The 19,746-nt window shown below is 34.6% G+C and overlaps 1 protein-coding gene across 5 annotated transcripts in view; it reads left to right on the top strand.

The window, feature by feature from the left end:
* Positions 1–15,500, top strand: part of LOC117337607 (altered inheritance of mitochondria protein 44-like) — a 36,525-nt gene extending 21,025 nt beyond the window's left edge. For 2 of the 5 annotated variants that reach the window (XM_033898665.1, XM_033898664.1), the window contains 2 exons: positions 1,292–1,431; positions 4,499–6,016. In XM_033898665.1, coding sequence (XP_033754556.1) covers positions 1,292–1,431; positions 4,499–5,375 — 1,017 coding nt within the window. In that variant the 3' untranslated portion in view covers positions 5,376–6,016. The other 3 variants (XM_033898666.1, XM_033898667.1, XM_033898668.1) reach the window with 3 other exon arrangements.
* Positions 15,501–19,746: the final 4,246 nt, after the last annotated feature.

The raw sequence follows: 19,746 nt of genomic DNA, 5'->3' as shown, positions 1-19,746 counted from the left end.
ATGTTAGGATCAGAATTATACTTATAGGTGATATTACTGTAACAAAGTAAGTCAAATGTAAGGATCAGGATTATATTTATCAGTGAAATATTACTGTAACAAAGTAAGTCAAATGTAAGGATCAGAATGATCCTTGTCATTGAATGTAGGTCAGAAATACTCTAGTAGATCTTACGAGCATCCAGATCATCAAAGTTGGGTCAAATGTTACTCTATTCAAACGGGGTCAAAGGTAAGGCTCTGGGTGATCCTGATTCCCACAGGTAAATTGGTTTAAATATTACTCAACTAAGTAGGTCAAATATTGATAATTCCCAAAATTAATTAGTTTTCTTGCTAACAAAAAGGACTTAATTATATTTTCAATTTGCACATTCAAGACATTGGCACAAAACTCTGTTCAGCACCACTGCACAAAATATCAATGACATTTAAGATAAGTAATTATACCAAAAATAGAGAAATCTACAGCCCTATTCAGAATATATCAATAGAGAATTATATATGGGAGCTATTGGTCTAATGGGTATTTATATGTTTGTAAAAGGAGTGAAAAGTGTCACCGTATCCATCATATATGGCTGATTAAACAAGAAGAAAACAAAATTAGAGCAGTATTTTGTGTTGATTCTAGCCAGTAATGATTTCTCTCCACGGAAGCAGTTCACAAAAGGTACAATTTGTAGATCGTAATTGCTGTTCAGTGGTTTGCGAACTGTAATGGGTAGTAATGTCATTGTGCTCTGTATAAAAATCTAGAATGTGGAATGACAAATCAACCAAATAAAAATTTGTAGCTGGTAGTGTGACAATTCAATATACATTTATGTATAAAATAAACTTGTCCAATCTGAAAACCTGTACACACCAGATATTCACCTGGTATGAATTTCTAGGTAAAGGGAAAGTAGACTTGTCTTTGTTTTAACTCACCTGGCCCAAAGGTCTGTGAGCTTACGACTTGCGGTTACTCCATCCGTTGTCCATCTACAAAACTTTTCCTAGAAATTGCTTCTAGTCATGAACAATTTAATGGATTTTAACCAAGTTTGGTCTGAAGCGTCATTTTGGGGAGGGGAACCAATATCTTATAAACAGTGGTTCTGACCACCAAGGGGCCGGACTTGTGGGGCAAATATAGCAAATTCTTTAAAATTCTTCTGTATAAATTTAGATTGTTTCCCCATATTTATGCTTTCATATCCAGGTGAGCAATACAGGCCCTCTGGGCCTCTTGCTTTTTGTCCAATAATATCCTAATATCTTCTATCTTATTAATTCAAAAAAACAGATTCTGTCACACCGAGTAGATCGCATGTACTTTATGAATGGAAATAACATCCGACTCCAGCCCAAGTACCATGTGGACGAGGAAGAGCTCCTGCAACTTCGCGATGCCTCCAAGTCACGCCAGAGCATACATCATCCACGGTATGTCCTGTGTTGGTCTGTCATAATGTTTACTGTCAAAGGCAACCGTTATCTGCAGGTTTTTTAGTTGATCTATCGTTGAAGAATTTTGGACTTGATTTGTTAGAACTATGGTTAATATATGGTATAAACTAGTAGTTACTTACTCTGTTACATGTACCAGTAATATTTCAAATGTTAGGAAGATTCTCAGGTCCCTGTGTTTTCATTAATATAGTAAGTAATATAGTTGAGGGAGACTACATGCCCCGGTGTTTTCATTATTTCAGCCAGTAATATTATGCAGATATGGAAGAATCCCGGGCTAATGTGTATAGTGAAGAATTATTATCTCAGGCCCCTGTGATTTTATTAATTCAAACATTGTGATAGAGGTGAGGGAGACTCCAGACCCCTGCATTTTACTTCTTTAGTCAATAATATTTTACAGATGAGATAATCTCGTGCCCCTGTGCTTTACACTTCATTCAGTCAATGAATGTGAGGGAGGATCTCAGCCCCTGTGTTTAAATTTGTCAAGTCAGCAATGTTCTACATACAAAGTAAAATCTCAGACCCCTGTGTTTTAATTCATTAAGTCAGTAATTTTGTACATGTAAGATAAAATCTCAGGGCCCTGTGCTATTAAGTCAATAATATTCATTCAGTCATGTAATCATTAAGTCAGTAAATGTACAGGTGGCAAAGGTTAATCTCAGGCCCCTTTATTTTATTCATTTAGTCAGTTAAATTATACATGCCAGGTAAACTCACAGGACCCTGTCCTTTAATTCATCTAGTCAGTAATATTCTACATACAGGGTAGAATTTCAGACCCCTGTGTTTTAATTCATTAAGTCAGTAATTTTGTACATACAAGATAAAATCTCAGGCCCCTGTGCTATTAAGTCAGTAATAATGTACAAGCTACAGACAAACTCAGGCCCCTGTGTTTTCAGTTGCTTTACTGTTTCAGGTAACAAAATGCAATTACATAATGAAAACAATTTTAAACACCATTTATTGCATGTTAGCCTTGCACAATCCCTGAATAGGAGTGATCTGTCTGTCCTTCATGCAATGTTATATGATCCTTAGACATAACTTCCATATTAGAAATGTAGTACTTTTATGACTTTTGTGTAAAACGTAGTATATATATAGTGAACCTAGTGTTGATAGCCAGGTACCTGTAGATATGTAGCTCATTCCAAAATTTATAAATTATATATAATTATACATCTTTGTACAGTCAAACCTACCTTAGGACCACCTAAATTAAGTGACTCCTTCTAATAGATTACTATATTTTCCCTCCCAATGTTATTTACTATACTAGTTACCAGAACCTGGATTAAGATACCACCTGTCTTATGTGAACTTTTTAATTGTCTCCCTTGGAAGGTCACATATGATAGGTTTGACTGTACATGCATATAGTTTCATAAAAAAATGACTACAAATCTGACTAAAATGCTTTATTTTGGAAATACTATTGATCTAACAGGTGTATCAAGCCATAGTTTCCAATAGTGTAGTTTCCAATAGTGTAATTGCTAGGTTTATGATATTTCAGTCCAAAACTAAAGAATGGGTAAGAAATGTTATTAAAGTTGATATCAGATTAGGCCATTAATCCTTTCATATTTAATACCTTGATTTTCAGTCTGATTAATTTTCTGAGCAATGTAGTAGACTTTTACAAATCTAAACTTTTCTAATATAATCGAACGTCAATGAAATAGACTATTCCTCGAAAAAAATATTGCATGAAGTGTGCCTGTTTGACTTATGAATGGTTAGAGGGTACTTCTACAAGCAAAAGGTGGACGGGGTCTGTTTTTTCATTATAACCTATTTGAACTCTGATGTTGGTATTATTTAGTGATCAAGGTTTTTATTTTATAAATAGTGATGCAAGAAATAAGTCTATGTGCTACTGTTAAAATGATCAGATTTCAAGCTTTACAATAATGTTAAAAATTGCATGTTCAAATTTTTGTATTTTGGAATTTTTGGTCATGTTGAAAATAGGATTTTCATGGGTTTCTCAAAATTTTCACTACAGCAAAACTGATATGATATATTTATATAGAATTTTTGTTTTATCAAGTTAGTTGTAGGATATAAAGTAAAGTTGAGAAAATAGACAAAGGAGATATTTTTTTGTGATTTTGAAAAAAAAAAAGATGGGAGAAAATAAAAAATGTGGAAGAAAAGGTAGATTTCTCAATCAGCACAGAGTTACGTGTGAATACAAAATGGTTACTGGGGCTTTTGCTGGGAGTAATAGCATGTGCATGTATACAACGTACCGTGCAGGTATGTGTTTGTCTGGAAGTACTAAAACCTAACAAACCATCTTGTTATCGCTTCATCATTCTACCTCAGTTGTCATATCTTTCCTACCTTCAAAGTCCAAGGGTTTATTACCTTCTCCATTAGTTATTTTGTCTTCAGAGATTCTATTCATTGAATGCAAATTCTGGAATTTTGAGGATAGTGCTTACCTTCTTTCCTTCCACCTTGCAATTCTTTATATTAATTCACACAGTGACTAAATATTTAGTAAAGAACATTCAGAAAAATATTTCAGATTGTTTTTTATTTTACTGAATGAGCTATTTTTGTATTTGTTACAGCTAGCAATAAAATTGATTTTGTCCAACACAAACAGTTTCAGGTTTCATAAAAATGTGTATAGATACTCCTTTCACTAAATATTGGAGATGAAGGCTTTAAAAGAAATACATGTATGCATCAAAAGTACATTTCTCTATCATATTAATAAAAATCATGTTGGTCTTGATCTTTACATCTTTCTATTCAGTTCATTTTTCTCTACTTTCATTTTATAAATCATTTTGAATGATCGTTACTGAAAATACCATATTCTCCATTTCTTAATTAATTTGTATCCATATTTATTCGTATTCATTTCCTTTCATCTACTTTTATTTCACAAAATACCATTGCTTGGTAATGTAAAAAAAACAACTTTTCTCTCTTTTTCTGTATATCATTTTCATTCTTTCTGACATTTTCTTATTCTTTCCTTCCCTCTGTCTGTCTTTCTTGACCTGTATAGGAGGATCATACGACCAAGTGTCAATTTTGAGGACAACTATCAAGAGTCTGTGCGTAACTCCTCCCCCTCTCAGTCCATCGAGGATGTCCCGCCTCCAGCCACGCCCCCAGCTACACCACCTGTCACGCCCCCTATCAAATCTCTCCCCAAACGCCCAATGTCTAGTTGTCAGATGTGTAACCACACCCAAAACAAGTCCATACCTGAATCGGTCAGTGAGGAATCCGGTATCCAAGATGATGATTGGCAGGAGGAGGACATTGAGGTGGCCAAAGGCGAACCAGATGACATTCAGGGGCTTAACAACTCACGACCGGTCAGTAAAATAGATATAAAACATCTGCAGGTCAAGGATGGACCGGTCAACATCATCGACATCCTGTCACATGGTGAGATGCAAGCATTAGGAGACTGCATGGTCAAACTGCTGGAAAGTTACCCACAGAAAAAGAAAGTGCTCCATACAGACGAGGATAGGATTTTCAAAGTTGGGCTTAAACAGCAAAGGATTCGTAACAACAGAAGACATTCTGGTTATCCCAATATCCACACACAGAACTATAAGAAAATCTCTCACTCTGCTCCTGTTCCTAAAAGTGGCCGAAGTGCTGACCACACGGCTATGAAACAAAGTAGCGGCTACAAAAATGTCAACCTTGACAATATGCTTCAGAAGTTTCCCAAGAGAAGACCAAATAGTAGAATGAAAAGGTGTCAAACTGCCGAACCCGTGGAATGTGACTGTCGTAAAACTTTGCCAGGGTGCGGGCTATCATTCAAACTTAATGGCACGCAGGCACCAATCTTCGTCAAAATTCCACACAGTGATGCTAAGAATTTACATTCAGAATCTCATCGAGTACAAATTTATCATTGATATTTCATAGACTTGATTTAGTTTGGGAGTGAATGGATTTGATATCAATTTGTTGTTGAACTTTGGTCTAGAAATTTGAAATCCTTGTTAAATTGATCTAAATGTGATTGGATATGTACAGATTCTCGGAACCTTTATTGATTGTCCAGCTGCCATTTTCTGTTCCGAAAAAGTATTAAAATATTGCTGTTAACGATACATATTTGTATATTTTCTTTATAAAACCATGATAATTTTTCTATCTTATTTTGAAAAATAACAATATTTTTCTAATTCATTTCCTGATGTCTACCACTGAATTCTTTGACAAAAATTAATTTATAATTATCATGAGCTGATGTTATTATCAATTTTTTGAGTAATATGATACCGTATTAACTCTGATAATCATCTTTATGCAGTTATCATTTTCAACCAAAACGTGTCTGAAAATCATACTTTTTTTTTATACATAATATTGTAAAAGTGTATTATCTTTTTTTCCTTTCTGAAATGTCACACTTTTTATGTTAAATAAATTAAATTCAAGCTTAAAAATACAAATACATGTGTAATGACTTTTCTTTAAATATATGAAATATCGAAAAATTAAGAAATTCTTGTAGTGAGTATTTCCTCATGATACCACTGTCACTTTCCACCTGTAGGGTTGTTAAAATGCCATCCTGGTAAGTAGTTATGTTTTTGCTGCCCTTAATTTTCATTGTCACATATAATAACTGTATTACATTAAAGTAGTCCAACTTTCCATTACAAAGGGTCCTCTTGGCTTCCAGTAGAATTGTATTGTGTACACAGCAACACTAGTTCAACCGTAGTTCACATAATTGTCATTTTAGATAAGTAGATGTACTAATTTGTATATATTCTTCTTTACTTTCTTCACTAAAATGTTAAGGAGAAGAAATTTCATTAATCAAATTTCACCATTAGATATTTGTAGAATTTAGTACACGTCGGAACAAGGTCTCCATCTCGTGCTTTACTGTTTTTCCACTCCATCTTATAAAATGGTAAAGTGTATACCAAAACTTCATCTTCATATAGAAAATATTCATACATCTTATACATAGTTTCATCTGATTCACTCTTCAAAAACATCTATATTAATAAATTTCATACAAAATTTGAAAATATTACTAAAGATAAAGGGAGATAACCAAATTTTAAAACTTTCACTTCTTTTTATTTATTTTTTTTGCAAGATGTATTTATCTATTTATTTCTTTATTTCTTTATCTATTTATCTAAAAAAAAAATATCTTGAAGAGTTATGGAAAATGGAAATGTGGTTCAGTTTATAAATAAAATAGATGCTGAGGATGTTGAATCTGATAAGTTATGTTGTAGACATTTAGAAGTACATGTTATCTTTTGTCTGCCCTGCCCTTTCTCTGCCGACTCACCCCTCACTCAGCTGAGGTCAACCCCTCAATATGCTCCGGCTTCAACAACATAACCAGTCTTCTTGTCATGTAGTGTAAATATTGTTTGGTTTTGTGATTGTGAATATTTATTTGTTTATTTTCTTACTACTTCATATATATAGCTGTTGTTTATGTGTGAAAATAGTTTTTAAAATATGTTGTTTTGTAGTTACACAATAATGTCTATATTTTGTGGAAAATTATTCTTTTTTATGTACCATATTTGCCCACTAATAAACTCATATGGGCCAAAAGTCCAACTCATAATCTTTGATTCAAAGAAGTGGCTCGGTTTATAAAATTTATTTATTAGCATTTTACTGCACACAAATAGATATGGGTGGGCTTATTAACTACCAGGCATGGAATTATTGTCAGATAAAACAATATAAATGTATCATATTTTAATTTGATTTTTTAATACATCCTTGATTTTCCTAGGTTTAAGATAATTCCTGTTATATGAAGAATTATTTAAATAAAAAAAAAAAAAATAAACATCAGGAAATCTATAATATTTTAATTTTGAACTGATCATTGTTTTATCATTTTACCAATCTTTGTAGTTTAAAAGTTTTTTTTCCTATCTTTGCTCTGCTGAGTGGATAATTTTTGCTTTTGGTAGTCTTGGTGCCAATGTTGAAAGTCTTTCTATCATAATAGTGTATTTATAGTCGGTCACGATCTTCGACTAGTCTGAATATTTTGACAGATGTCTTACTGTGGGTTTATCTTTGGGTTGTTTGGAGTAGTATATAAAGTCTGATCTTACTTTGGAAGTAATACTTGCAGGTTTGACATAAAATTCAATCCTTAGGGCTTAAATTCTTCAGTAGTATATTTTTCATCGTAAAAATTTGTATCATCTTCCTTTTTAAAAAAAATCATAATTGTAGCTTTTAATATGGAGCCAAATTTGATCATCAAACCATTGTTTGAGAGTATCTTTAGTCTTCCTTTAGGGGTTATCTGACAGATTTTTTGCATTTGATTCATTTGATCATAATTAAAGCTTTTACATAAATTTGATCTTGGACCAGGGACCATGATAGCTTAGTCGGTTAGAACAGTGGCCATGTAACCTCAGGTGGAGATCCGAGGTGTGTGGTTCAACACTCCTTAACCCATGTTGGTTTCTGCTTCAAGGGAAACTCAGAGAAATAGGCCAGTCTGTGCTGTCATGGTTGTACATGTATCCTTGTGTAAGACACTTTGCCCTAAATGGATGGCATATGACAGCCTTCCCGAATGTTTTTCAGTGAGGTAGTCACTAACTTCTTCAAGAGCCCAAAATGAACCTTGCTGTTCACAGGGTGATACACCCAGCAAACAGACTAACGATCTTGGACCATCCTTTAGGGAATGTATTTGAAGCTTTTGTGTGTAATTTGAGTCTTTGACTTTTTCTTTCGGGTTTGATCAGAGCTTTTATGTAGAATTTTATCCTTAAACTTAGAGAACATATTTGGAGCTTTTATGGAAAGTGGATTTTTTTCTTCTCTTGGTACCATTTTCTTTGAAAGAGTTTGATCCTAAAATTTTCTTTGGATTTTTCCACCTGGAGAAGGCTTCAACATAGATAATACTGAATCTTGTCATGGTTCATTTATGGTTTAATACTTACGGTATATATGTGAATCAAACATTTGCAGGCTTCGATTCATGATAAATGTGCTGTTATGGCAATTTGTCAAAAAAATATGATGAAGTACATTTTTCTATTTAACAGCCTATCTTAATGATGAAGTTTTCAAAACAGCAAAATTTCCATAATGCTTTAATTACCATGTTCATCAATTTCTCTGGATTTTGTTTTTAAATTAAGGTATTTAGCAGCATACATAACACCAAGTTTACATGGACTCCTCTGTGATATACATTCACTTGTCAGAATTGTTTTGAATTGTACCAGCTTTTTTCTTTCGTTTTGGGGGAAAAACTGAGTCCTGTTAAAAGCCTTCACGTTACAGCTGATAAGACACAGATTGTTTGTAACATAACTGTAGCTACTAAAAGTAGTCTCTCATTCAAAACTGATGAGATATTTTTCATCATAAGTTGACATAACGTCTGCGGTGTTTTGTTATATTTTAGCCCTATCGGTTTGTCTCTTATTTTAATGTTGGTTTTGGTTGCTGTCACTAACAACCTTTTTGGGACTAAATAAAAAAAAAAAAAAAAAAAGTTGTCCTCCCTATCAGTAGATATAAGATGATATATCTGTATATTAAATGATATCAACAATTTTCAGTCAAATTTGTCTCATCCTGAATAATCTGACACCCTGTCTAATATCAGCAATTCACTGTATACCACAGGTTGACGGATTAGACAGGTTTTACTTCAAAGACGTCTTGTATATCAGCAGTGTGTGGTAGCTTATCTATAGACAATATAAATGTCTGTACAAACAAATTATATCTTCATCCTGTGTCTCTTTGAAATTTTGTCATCGAAGGTCGCCGTCTGGGAAATTTTGATTATAGACGACTCTATAACATATTTCTGATTAGTGATTTATCATTTAGTTTCCTTTTACAACCCGATCCTGCACCAACTTAATTTCCTCACTGAAACTCTCGCACATAGAACATAGATGTATGGTATCTGTCACATAGAAACACAGGGAAATGTTTTTTGAGCTTGTATTCAATATTATGAACATGTTTACTAATTTTGATTTTCTTTTCTTTTTTTCCCCCCAATCTTCCTATTTCTGTTCCCTTTTACAATACATTTTGCATTTTCAAAAATGAATAAAATCAAATTTAATTGTTTCCAAAAAAAAAATTAATGTAAAAATTGACTTGTCAAAATGTGTTGTAATTACTGCTTCCTCTGCCCCCTTCTTTATACCTCCCCGATATACAGCGGTCCATCATCTAGGATGTCCAGCCATCGCGGCCTAAACAGTGGAAAGTCCAAGGTGAGTGGTTAAATTTTCATTTGAATTTGATATGACAAAATTCAGAGTCATTGCTGTGATATTTGTTTGTACCACAGGGACTTGGTATAAATTCCCATCTCGTTATATATTATAAATATATGTATCATCAGTATTTGACTATAGAACTGTGGTTTGGGAGGACTTTATTTGTGCCAAGATCCTATGATGTGTGCTAGAGATTTGTTGTCTAAATTAATTTACCTTACATATACTAAAAACGACAATGATTTATTTTATCATTACTAATAGTAAGGGAAAGTGATATACATAAATGTAGGTATATATACGCGTAATAATAATTTCGTCTGTTCATCAATTTATAATTAATTTTCCATTGTTTGTACGCAGAATGCAGCTTTCTGATTGGTTGAGATTTTTTTCATACACTATGAAAAAAATTCTGAGAATGGCGCGAAAAATGTGACGTCACAATACGAAAATTAACGTTTGCAAACTTCTGTAAGAATCCGCTATGCGGATGCGGATTCATATTCATAATTTTTTTTCATACCCCGATGAAACTAAAAAAATTGACATCATTGCAAGCTTAAGTGCAAAATGTTGCATAAAAATGCAAGACAGATGGAAAGACAGAACAAATCCAGCACTGGATTGCATATGCGATTTCTCTTCCTAATTTACAAGCATAAGACCAGTTATGTTATTCAGAAAATCTACGAGGAGAGGCTCCCGTTTAAACTGTATTCAACACTAGCTAACATAAATTTGATATATTTTTCCTCTTCCAGGCGTCTGTGGATCAAGGTACAGAGAAAACAGATAGGGCCAAAAGTCTTGGTATGTTGAAAACATTTATACAAGAATGTAGCAATTTTAAAAACAGAAAGTGATTGTTGCTTGGGCATCTTCCAGCTCTTTAAAGTGTGGTAATGTACCGTAACTTCACTCTTTTATCTCAATCATATTTTTGATAAGTTTGAAAATGAATTGATAGAATTTTGAAAATAAACTGTTGCAGTTTAATATAAACTACTGGAATGATCTTTATCCTCAAATAAGCCCTGCAGGGAGCCAACCATTTTAGCAGCTGTGGCAACCAAAATAGTGAATTGATATCTCTATGTATTGCAATGTAATCCATGGTATTAAGTTCAATATAGTAATTTGTTTTATTTATTACATTTCAGAGAATATTATGACAACAAGGAAAATGGTGAGTTCTTTTTCTTGATACTTTTATGACAATTCAAATTCAAACTGAACAAGCTGGTTACCACAATATCATCTTGCTTTGTTAAAATTACATATTGGAATTTGAAAACGTTTTGACTTGAGTGAAAAAAACATGTATACATCTCAGTTCACTGTTACATTTAAACATCATTAGCCAGCTTTTGTTCAGTGCATCCTTCCCGATACTTCATAAAAAAGATTTTCTCAAAAAAATTATTTTCCAATTTTGAAGTAAGACTACATGTTATATGATTTTTTATGGCCCCACCATGAAATGGAGGAGCATATAGTGTTTCTAATGTTCGTCACGTCCCGTCGTGCCCAGTCCCATCCCGTCGCGCCCAGTCCCATCCTGTCCCGTCGCGCCCCAGTCCCATCCGTCCTGATAAAATGTAACTATAGCTAATCTCAGGAAATCCTCACCAAACTATGTCGGGGTGTCAAGTATAGACATTTTCTAGTTTAATTTTAAGACTAATTACGATCGATTGAAGAAAATTTAAATAAAAAAACCTGCTGTGTATTTTTCTGCTATTTTTAAAATTTCTAAATGATGAAAAACAATTAGTTTCATCCTGAAGAAGTCCTGGAGAAATCTTATTCTCGGTCTCTTTATATTTGGTATATAATTTTTGGTGTTACAGTCCCTCATTTTTAGGACACAAAATTTTTTGTTCATGTCCTGGTGTTAATCAGATATATTTCAATATCAGAGGTGACATTTTTGCCTTTTTGTGACAAGCATTATATATACACTGTAAACTGTGTAGCATCTTTAAAAAAATATATATATACATGTATTAATCTGATTTGAGATCGTTAAAGAGATGAAAAAGGTCTTAAATGCAAAAACATATCATAATTACACTGTTTTTTTTATTTGTTATCATCAGGATAATGAAATAAATAGAGGCAAGAGTCCTCTCCATGGCTGGGACAATGACGGCGACAGGGAGGAGGATTTAAGTGTGAAGGGGGAGATAATTCGTAAAAAATCCTTCCATGAAGATCAGATTTCTGCCGGAATCAATGAGAGTGCTTCAGTTACTCATCGGTCAGATAAAGCATCTGTGAAAAACGAAGGCAAAGATGGAAAAGATGCTGAAACGGTGGAAGACGAATTCGACAAACCGGAAAGAGCAGATGGACGACAAAATCCAGAGGATGTTGTAAATACAGATAATAATGTGGTTGCTGTAGATGATAAGAATGAGGAAGAGAAAAATGATGAAGAGAAAGACAATGAGGAAGATGAAAATTGGAAAATAAGGAAAACAGAGGAGGAGGAGAAAAAGAGGTTAAATCAGAGCAAAGAAGAGGACAATATTGAGGGAATAGATGAAAGAGTTGATGACAATGAAAAAATTATAGATGAAAATACAAAAGAGGATGATAAAGAAAAGGATGTGGTTCAGAATGAAGGTGTTAGTAATAATGAACAAGAGGCAGCAGAGGAAACCTCTAAAGAGGAAAAGGTCGAAGATGAGGTATCGGAGGAAAAGGTTAATGATGAAAATGCTGATGAACCACAATAACAGATACCAGTTAAATCATCAGTAACTAATATTTTGTAATAATGTCATTTTTTGTTCAACAATGAAAAAAATGTCAGGATTTAAAAAAAAAACATTATCAGAAATTACTATGTAAAAAAGATTATATGGTAATTTTGTGCTGAAAACATGTACTTCATGTTTCTGTTTTGAAATGCTCAGTGCCTTCAGTAATTCTGTTCTGGTACCAGAATTTATGATTTTTGATACAAAATTTGAAAGCTGTATGTAACATTTTTAACTTTTAAAATATTTTTTTATGAAAGTACAGATAATTACCAGGTAGTACCAAATTGTTATATCTATATTTTAGCGAAGTTAAATTCACAATGGTTGTGAATATATATATAAGTGGAAAAATTGTAACATAATTTCATCACATAACTATCCTGTAATAAGTGTCAAAACATCTAGTACATGTAAAAACATTGTTTTATATTGTGTAGCTATTCTGTGATTGGCTATAGTTTTCCATTGTTTTAATTGTGACCTCAGAGCTTCATGGTGTTGCATGCATTGTGACAAAGCACCAAAGCAAATATCACAAATCATGATTATGATTATGATTATAATTGACATTGACTGAGAAAATGCTGTTTTTGTGAATGTATGATTAAAAGATTCTTGCATGACTTTCAAATTTATTTAGGATTTGAAAAACGTCTCAAAATATTTTCATCTTAGCTTGTAAAAATTAAGAAATGAAAAATGTTGAAGACTTATTTCATAAATCTTGTATGAAATTAAAACTCATATCAGATCTTCTATGTACAATACATGTATATAAAACATATATATATCTATAAAGTATACACTATACAATGTATTCTTTTATTGTGTAACAACATAGAAATGTATGGTGGGCATTTATATTGGTGGAAAATATTTAATGAATATTTAGGGGTGAAATATTTGGGATATATCATCTGTCTCCGTTTTACATCTTGTAAGTGGGTAAATATAAATAAACAGTATATAAAAAGATATTAAAAAGAATTATTTTGATGTACAGGTATCTCCCCACAAAATATGGTGTGTACATGTATACATGTACTGCAAAGCAAATATTTTAGTAATAATATCATTTTAACCCTTTTCACTCAAAAAATGAATGGCAAAATCATTGCACAATATTTTCTTCATTGGCAAATATTCTTCGAACACTAACCCATCATTATGCAGATCTGTAAAACTTTGTTCACATAGTAAAATTTGAGTAGGCCGAAGCGTTTATTGGCTGTATATTTTTAATTTATTGATTATAAATACATGTATAAAATGTAAACCACCATCATGCATTTTTTCTGCTGCATTGGTACAAAAGCTAAATATTATTTGCTTTTCTCTGAGTTGGACTAGTATCATTTTAAGAGCTAAAGTGAAATCTTCAGTATTAGAAATTTTGTTAAAACTTAATATGGCATGATGTGTCTTATTTTGTAAATAGAAAATATTACACATAAGAGATTATGACCGGTTGTGCTGGCTTGATTTGGATACGATACACACATAAACACATTGTATTGTAGTTTCCGTCCACATTTTCACAATTTGCTATAATGATAAATCATCTGTGTAAACCTACAAATGTTTGTAAAGCCTTGTGTAAAATTTAATGTGTTTGAAAAATTATTTTCATGCTTGATACAGGGTCTTAAAAATCTATATATTAAAAAATATATGTTACCGGTATATATTAATATCACTTTTAAAATATTAAGAAATATAGAATTGGAACAGAAAATCAGTGACAAAATCATGAGCAAAAAAAAAGAAGGATTCCATTCCATTTTTTTTCACTGAAATTTTCTGATTTCTCCTTTATAAAGCTGAAGTTGAATTTTAGCTTTTAATAAGCTCAAAATTGGTTTTTGTATTTTTATAGAATTTTACTTCACACCAGATATTTATTTTTACACCGATTACAATTAAATGTGCTATTTGATCTGTATAAATGTTTAAAGTACTAACTAATATATGTTTATCAGTGACTTGTTATTCACATCGATTTATATTTGTACACAAATTGTTTTTCACATTATCTAGTTGGTATATGGTTGTTGAGATATGTGTTCCTAAAAATGCTGTGTCTTTCTTCACTTTATGTTCTTCTTAAGGTGGTATGCTACCTTTTGTTCCTCAATCTAAAACCAATAGGAAACAAATAGAATAAGCATGGATACAGCGATATCAAAGAATGCTGCTAAGATATTGAATAACACCATGTTAGTATAGTTTGATAAAATTGGATATGAAATACATTTGTACATTTCTTCTGCAACGTATATGATTAAGGAAACATGATTTGATGACTTTTAACCTTTCTGGGAATGTAATGAATAATGAAATGGATCAGGAGCTGAAGATTAGTCATCAATATTAATATCTTAATATAAAATATCTCAAAGGACCAGGAGCATCACAGTTGACATACACCCTTGGATTGACTTTACATGGGTGTTAAATGTTGTCTTTCCTTCGGTTTTGGTGTCTCTTCATTTCCTGTTGATTTCTCTTGATATGGACATCTAGTTCAAATTATATCTTTCAATATTGATGAAGTGCTATTTTGAGGGTCATAAATATCATTATGACCTTATAATTAAAAAGAGCATTATCTAATGTAAACTCCTTTTACAGAATGACCTTATGATCCAAATAGATTATCACAAGGATTGTGAGAGCAGTAATACTTTTTACAATTTTTGTTTATAAGCATTCTTTCGAGGGCCTGAAACAAATTCCCAACCCCACAGTCGAGGTCTGTTCATTACGTATACAGACTGTGGGGCTGGGACATTGTGCCTAGTCCCTGTGAATGTGAATTGAAAAGTTTAATGTGAACATTTTATGAATACATTTGTTGGGTTTTTTTTTGTCTGTGTCATTAGTATTATTGAGAATATAGTGGTATATTGTACAGATATCAAGTTTATATGATTGTGCTATGTCATGATTATGTGAAAAAGCTATTTATTTCATTAAATTAGTAATTTCTTATAAAGAGTTTTTCTATTTATTTTTTCATCTAGTTCAAATATTTACACATTGGCTTTTTTTCTTGGAGCTGAACCATTGGATTTCACAGACACGTATGTTCAGCCGAGTCTAATTATAAGAAGGTCTAGACCTCAATGCTGTATCCAAGCCTTGATTTAGAAAAAAAAAAAAAATAAAAAAAAAAAAAAAACCTGGGTCCTGTTCCTGACCTGGCGTCTTGTAGTAGCTGGTGGCTACCTAAGATAACATCATACAGGATGCCCATAGTTGTGTCATTCTGAGCAATTTTGATACATTTTCTTGTACAAGGACACAATATTAATGATGACAGCACAGTCTCCTGATAATTATAAACTGCCTCATGTAATGATGGAACCACACACCTCAATCAGATCCTTAACTAAGATCTGCATTAGTCAGATCCCCTATCAAGTGAGCTATATACAATCATTAACTGCTCTCATGGGCTTATCCGTTTGAGTGGTGATTTCCAATTCAAGAAAAGGTATTCATATGTTAGTGTTGTTATCACAAGTTCTTATCCTCCTGTAAACATTCAAAGATTTCCGATATTTATTTCAGATCGATCTTACATTCTTCTTCTTAGACAACTGTAATGCTGATATCTTTGCTTGATGCTTAGCACTAAAATGGATAATAATGGTAAAAATAGTCTTTATTTACTGAGGATAAACCTGATTTCCCAAAGGCTAATCAGTAAATCTCCCTCAGGGTCCTCTGAGTTAGCAAAATTAGTACATACAAAATACAAAGACAACTACCGAGTAAGATTGATGAAACTTATATAGATAAAATAAACTTAACATACTTTCAATGCAAAAAATATTTAATAACGACATAACATATGATAATAAACCAAATTATCAAAGAAAGCACAAGTTATTCTATAAATGGCCCATTTCGGTGTAAGCATAATGTACCTGAATGATGTCATGCCAATGTGCCTGCCACATGACATTGTAGTAAAATGGTATTTCAAAACAACCATTAAGGTGGCCCCGTTCAAACAATTATTATACAGCATATAGTGTAAGTATTATGTATCATGTAGCCTGTAGATTTGGTGCTGTGACCAGACTTTCATGATTAAAGTAATTTTGTATATAACTATATCTCGTGACATGATCTAGGCTGTAGGTCTGCCATCTGGGCATTTAACGCTACCTGCAACCTGTCACAATACACTAAAAAGAATTCCTTTGAACCACTGACATGACAATGAGTTCTTGTGATGATGAGGTTGGTATTGTGTCGCCTGTAGATTTGGTGCCGTGACCAGGTCTGGTGATCTGAGTTTGGTATTGGGTGCTGATGCTGTTGTCTTCCAAGTGATGGGACCAATCATCGGCATATGTTATCAGCGTGACTCTGATGTTTGTCATCCTAGGGTTTGAAGGACATCAGTGTCATAGTTCCTATTTATCAACCGCGACGATATTGCAGCTGGTAGACGCTGTTTAATGATTTTAGTCTCCAAGGTTTGCTGACTGTATGATGATAAATTTTAATTATTTTGGGCTCTACTATATCTTACTCTCAGTTAGTGTGGAAATGTGCTAATATTGTGAGTCTCTGTATATCTCACCCATTCTCTTCTTCATGGGAATGACTGCCATCAAGACACCGGGGCGACAAACCTGGGGTCAAAGATGGAATAGGACATCAACCAACCAGCAAGTAGATGGCATGTGGAAGACTTGAAAGCGTATAAGCCAAAAGGATTCTGGTCTCATTAGACATGGCACAATGAGAACGAAAAGGGAATGAAATAGTTATATAATCGTGAAGATGGATGACACAGTCGGCAGTTCAGACTGAAGGTCCGGGGAGGGGGATCATATCTCACGTCTTGGTAAATGGTTCGATGACATATTAGCGGTGACTTGCAGTCTCATAAAAATGCCGCAGCATATGACCTGGCTTTGAATGGAACTACATATGTCTGTTGCTGTTGTACGACATTTCCGTGACAAGAGGTTCGATTGACTAGTCCTAGATGGACACCACTTGAAAGACTAGTGAAAGGATCGTAAAAAAAACCACCAGATACACGTATTAGCACTCAGTGGAGCAAAAAAAAATGAATAAACTGCATCATACAGCTGTTCCGTCCTTCTAGAACTCGTCAGTGGTGTTTGGGACACCATACAGCTGTCCGTCCTTCTAGAAATCGTCAGTGGTGTTTGGGACACCATACAGCTATTCCGTCCTTCTATAACTTGTCAATGATGTTAGGAACGCCATACAGCTGTGCTGTCCTTCTAGAACTCGTCAGTGGTGTTTGGGACACCATACAGTTGTTCCGTCCTTCTAGAACTCGTCAATAATGTAACGGACACTATACAGCTGTTCCGTCCTTCTATAACTTGTCAATGATGTTAGGAACGCCATACAGCTGTTCTGTCCTTCTAGAACTCGTCAGTGGTGTTTGGGACACCATACAGCTGTTCCGTCCTTCTAGAACTCGTCAATGATGTTATGGACACTATACAGCTGTTCCGTCCTTCTAGAACTCGTCAATGATGTTAGGGACACCATACAGCTGTTCCGTCCCTCTAGAACTCGTCAATGATGTTAGGGACACCATACAGCTGTTCCGTCCTTCTAGAACTCGTCAATGATGTTATGGACACTATACAGCTGTTCCGTCCTTCTAGAACTCGTCAATAACGTTGCGGACACCATACAGCTGTTCCGTCCTTCTAGAACTCGTCAATGATGTTAGGGACACCATACAGCTGTTCCGTCCTTCTAGAACTCGTCAATGATGTTAGGGACACCATACAGCTGTTCCGTCCCTCTAGAACTCGCCAATGATGTTGGGGACACCATACAGCTGTTCCGTCCTTCTAGAACACGTCAATGATGTTAGGGACACCATACAGCTGTTCCGTCCTTCTAGAACTCGCCAATGATGTTAGGGACACCATACACAGCTGTTCCGTCCTTCTAGAACTCGCCAATGATGTTAGGGACACCATATACAGCTGTTTCGACCCTCTAGAACTCGCCAATGATGTAAGGGACATCATACAGCTCTTCTGTCCTTCTAGAACTCGTCAGTGGTGTTTGGGACACTATACAGCTGTTCCGTCCCTCTAGAACTCGTCAATAACGTTGCGGACACTATACAGCTGTTCCGTCCTTCTAGAACTCGCCAGTGATGTTAGTGACACTATTCAGCCGTTCCGTCCCTCTAGAACTCGTCAGTACTGTTTGGGACACCATACAGCTGTTCCGTCCCTCTAGAACTCGCCAATGATGTTGGGGACACCATACAGCTGTTCCGTCCTTCTAGAACTCGTCAATAATGTTAGGGACACAATACAGCTGTTCCGTCCTTCTAGAACTCGTCAATGATGTTAGGGACACCATACAGCTGTTCCGTCACTCTAGAACTCGCCAATGATGTTGGGGACACCATACAGCTGTTCCGTCCTTCTAGAACTCGTCAATAATGTTAGGGACACAATACAGCTGTTCCGTCCCTCTAGAACTCGTCAATAATGTTAGGGACACAATACAGCTGTTCCGTCCTTCTAGAACTCGCCAATGATGTTAGGGACATCATACAACTGTTCCGTCCTTCTAGAACTCGTCATTGGTGTTTGGGACACCATACAGCTGTTCCGTCCTTCTAGAACACGTCAATGTTGTTTGGGACACCGTACAGCTGTTCCGTCCTTCTAGAACTCGTCAGTGGTGTTTTGGACACCATACAGCTGTTCCGTCCTTCTAGAACACGTCAATGATGTTAGGGACACCATACAGCTGTTCCGTCCTTCTAGAACACGCCAATGATGTTAGGGACACCATATACAGCTGTTCCGTCCTTCTAGAACTCGCCAGTGATGTTAGGGACACTATTCAGCTGTTCCGTCCCTCTAGAACTCGTCAATAATGTTGCGGACACCATACAGCTGTTCCGTCCTTCTAGAACTCGTCAATAACGTTGCGGACACCATACAGCTGTTCCGTCCTTCTAGAACTCGTCAATGATGTTAGGGACACCATACAGCTGTTCCGTCCCTCTAGAACTCGCCAATGATGTTGGGGACACCATACAGCTGTTCCGTCCTTCTAGAACACGTCAATGATGTTAGGGACACCATACAGCTGTTCCGTCCTTCTAGAACTCGCCAATGATGTTAGGGACACCATACACAGCTGTTCCGTCCTTCTAGAACTCGCCAATGATGTTAGGGACACCATATACAGCTGTTTCGACC

This window comes from Pecten maximus, chromosome 11 (genome assembly GCF_902652985.1).
Source record: "Pecten maximus chromosome 11, xPecMax1.1, whole genome shotgun sequence".
Lineage (NCBI taxonomy): Eukaryota > Metazoa > Mollusca > Bivalvia > Pectinida > Pectinidae > Pecten > Pecten maximus.
The sequence above is the reverse complement of the archived record's forward strand: the minus strand, read 5'-3'. Positions and strand labels throughout refer to the sequence as shown.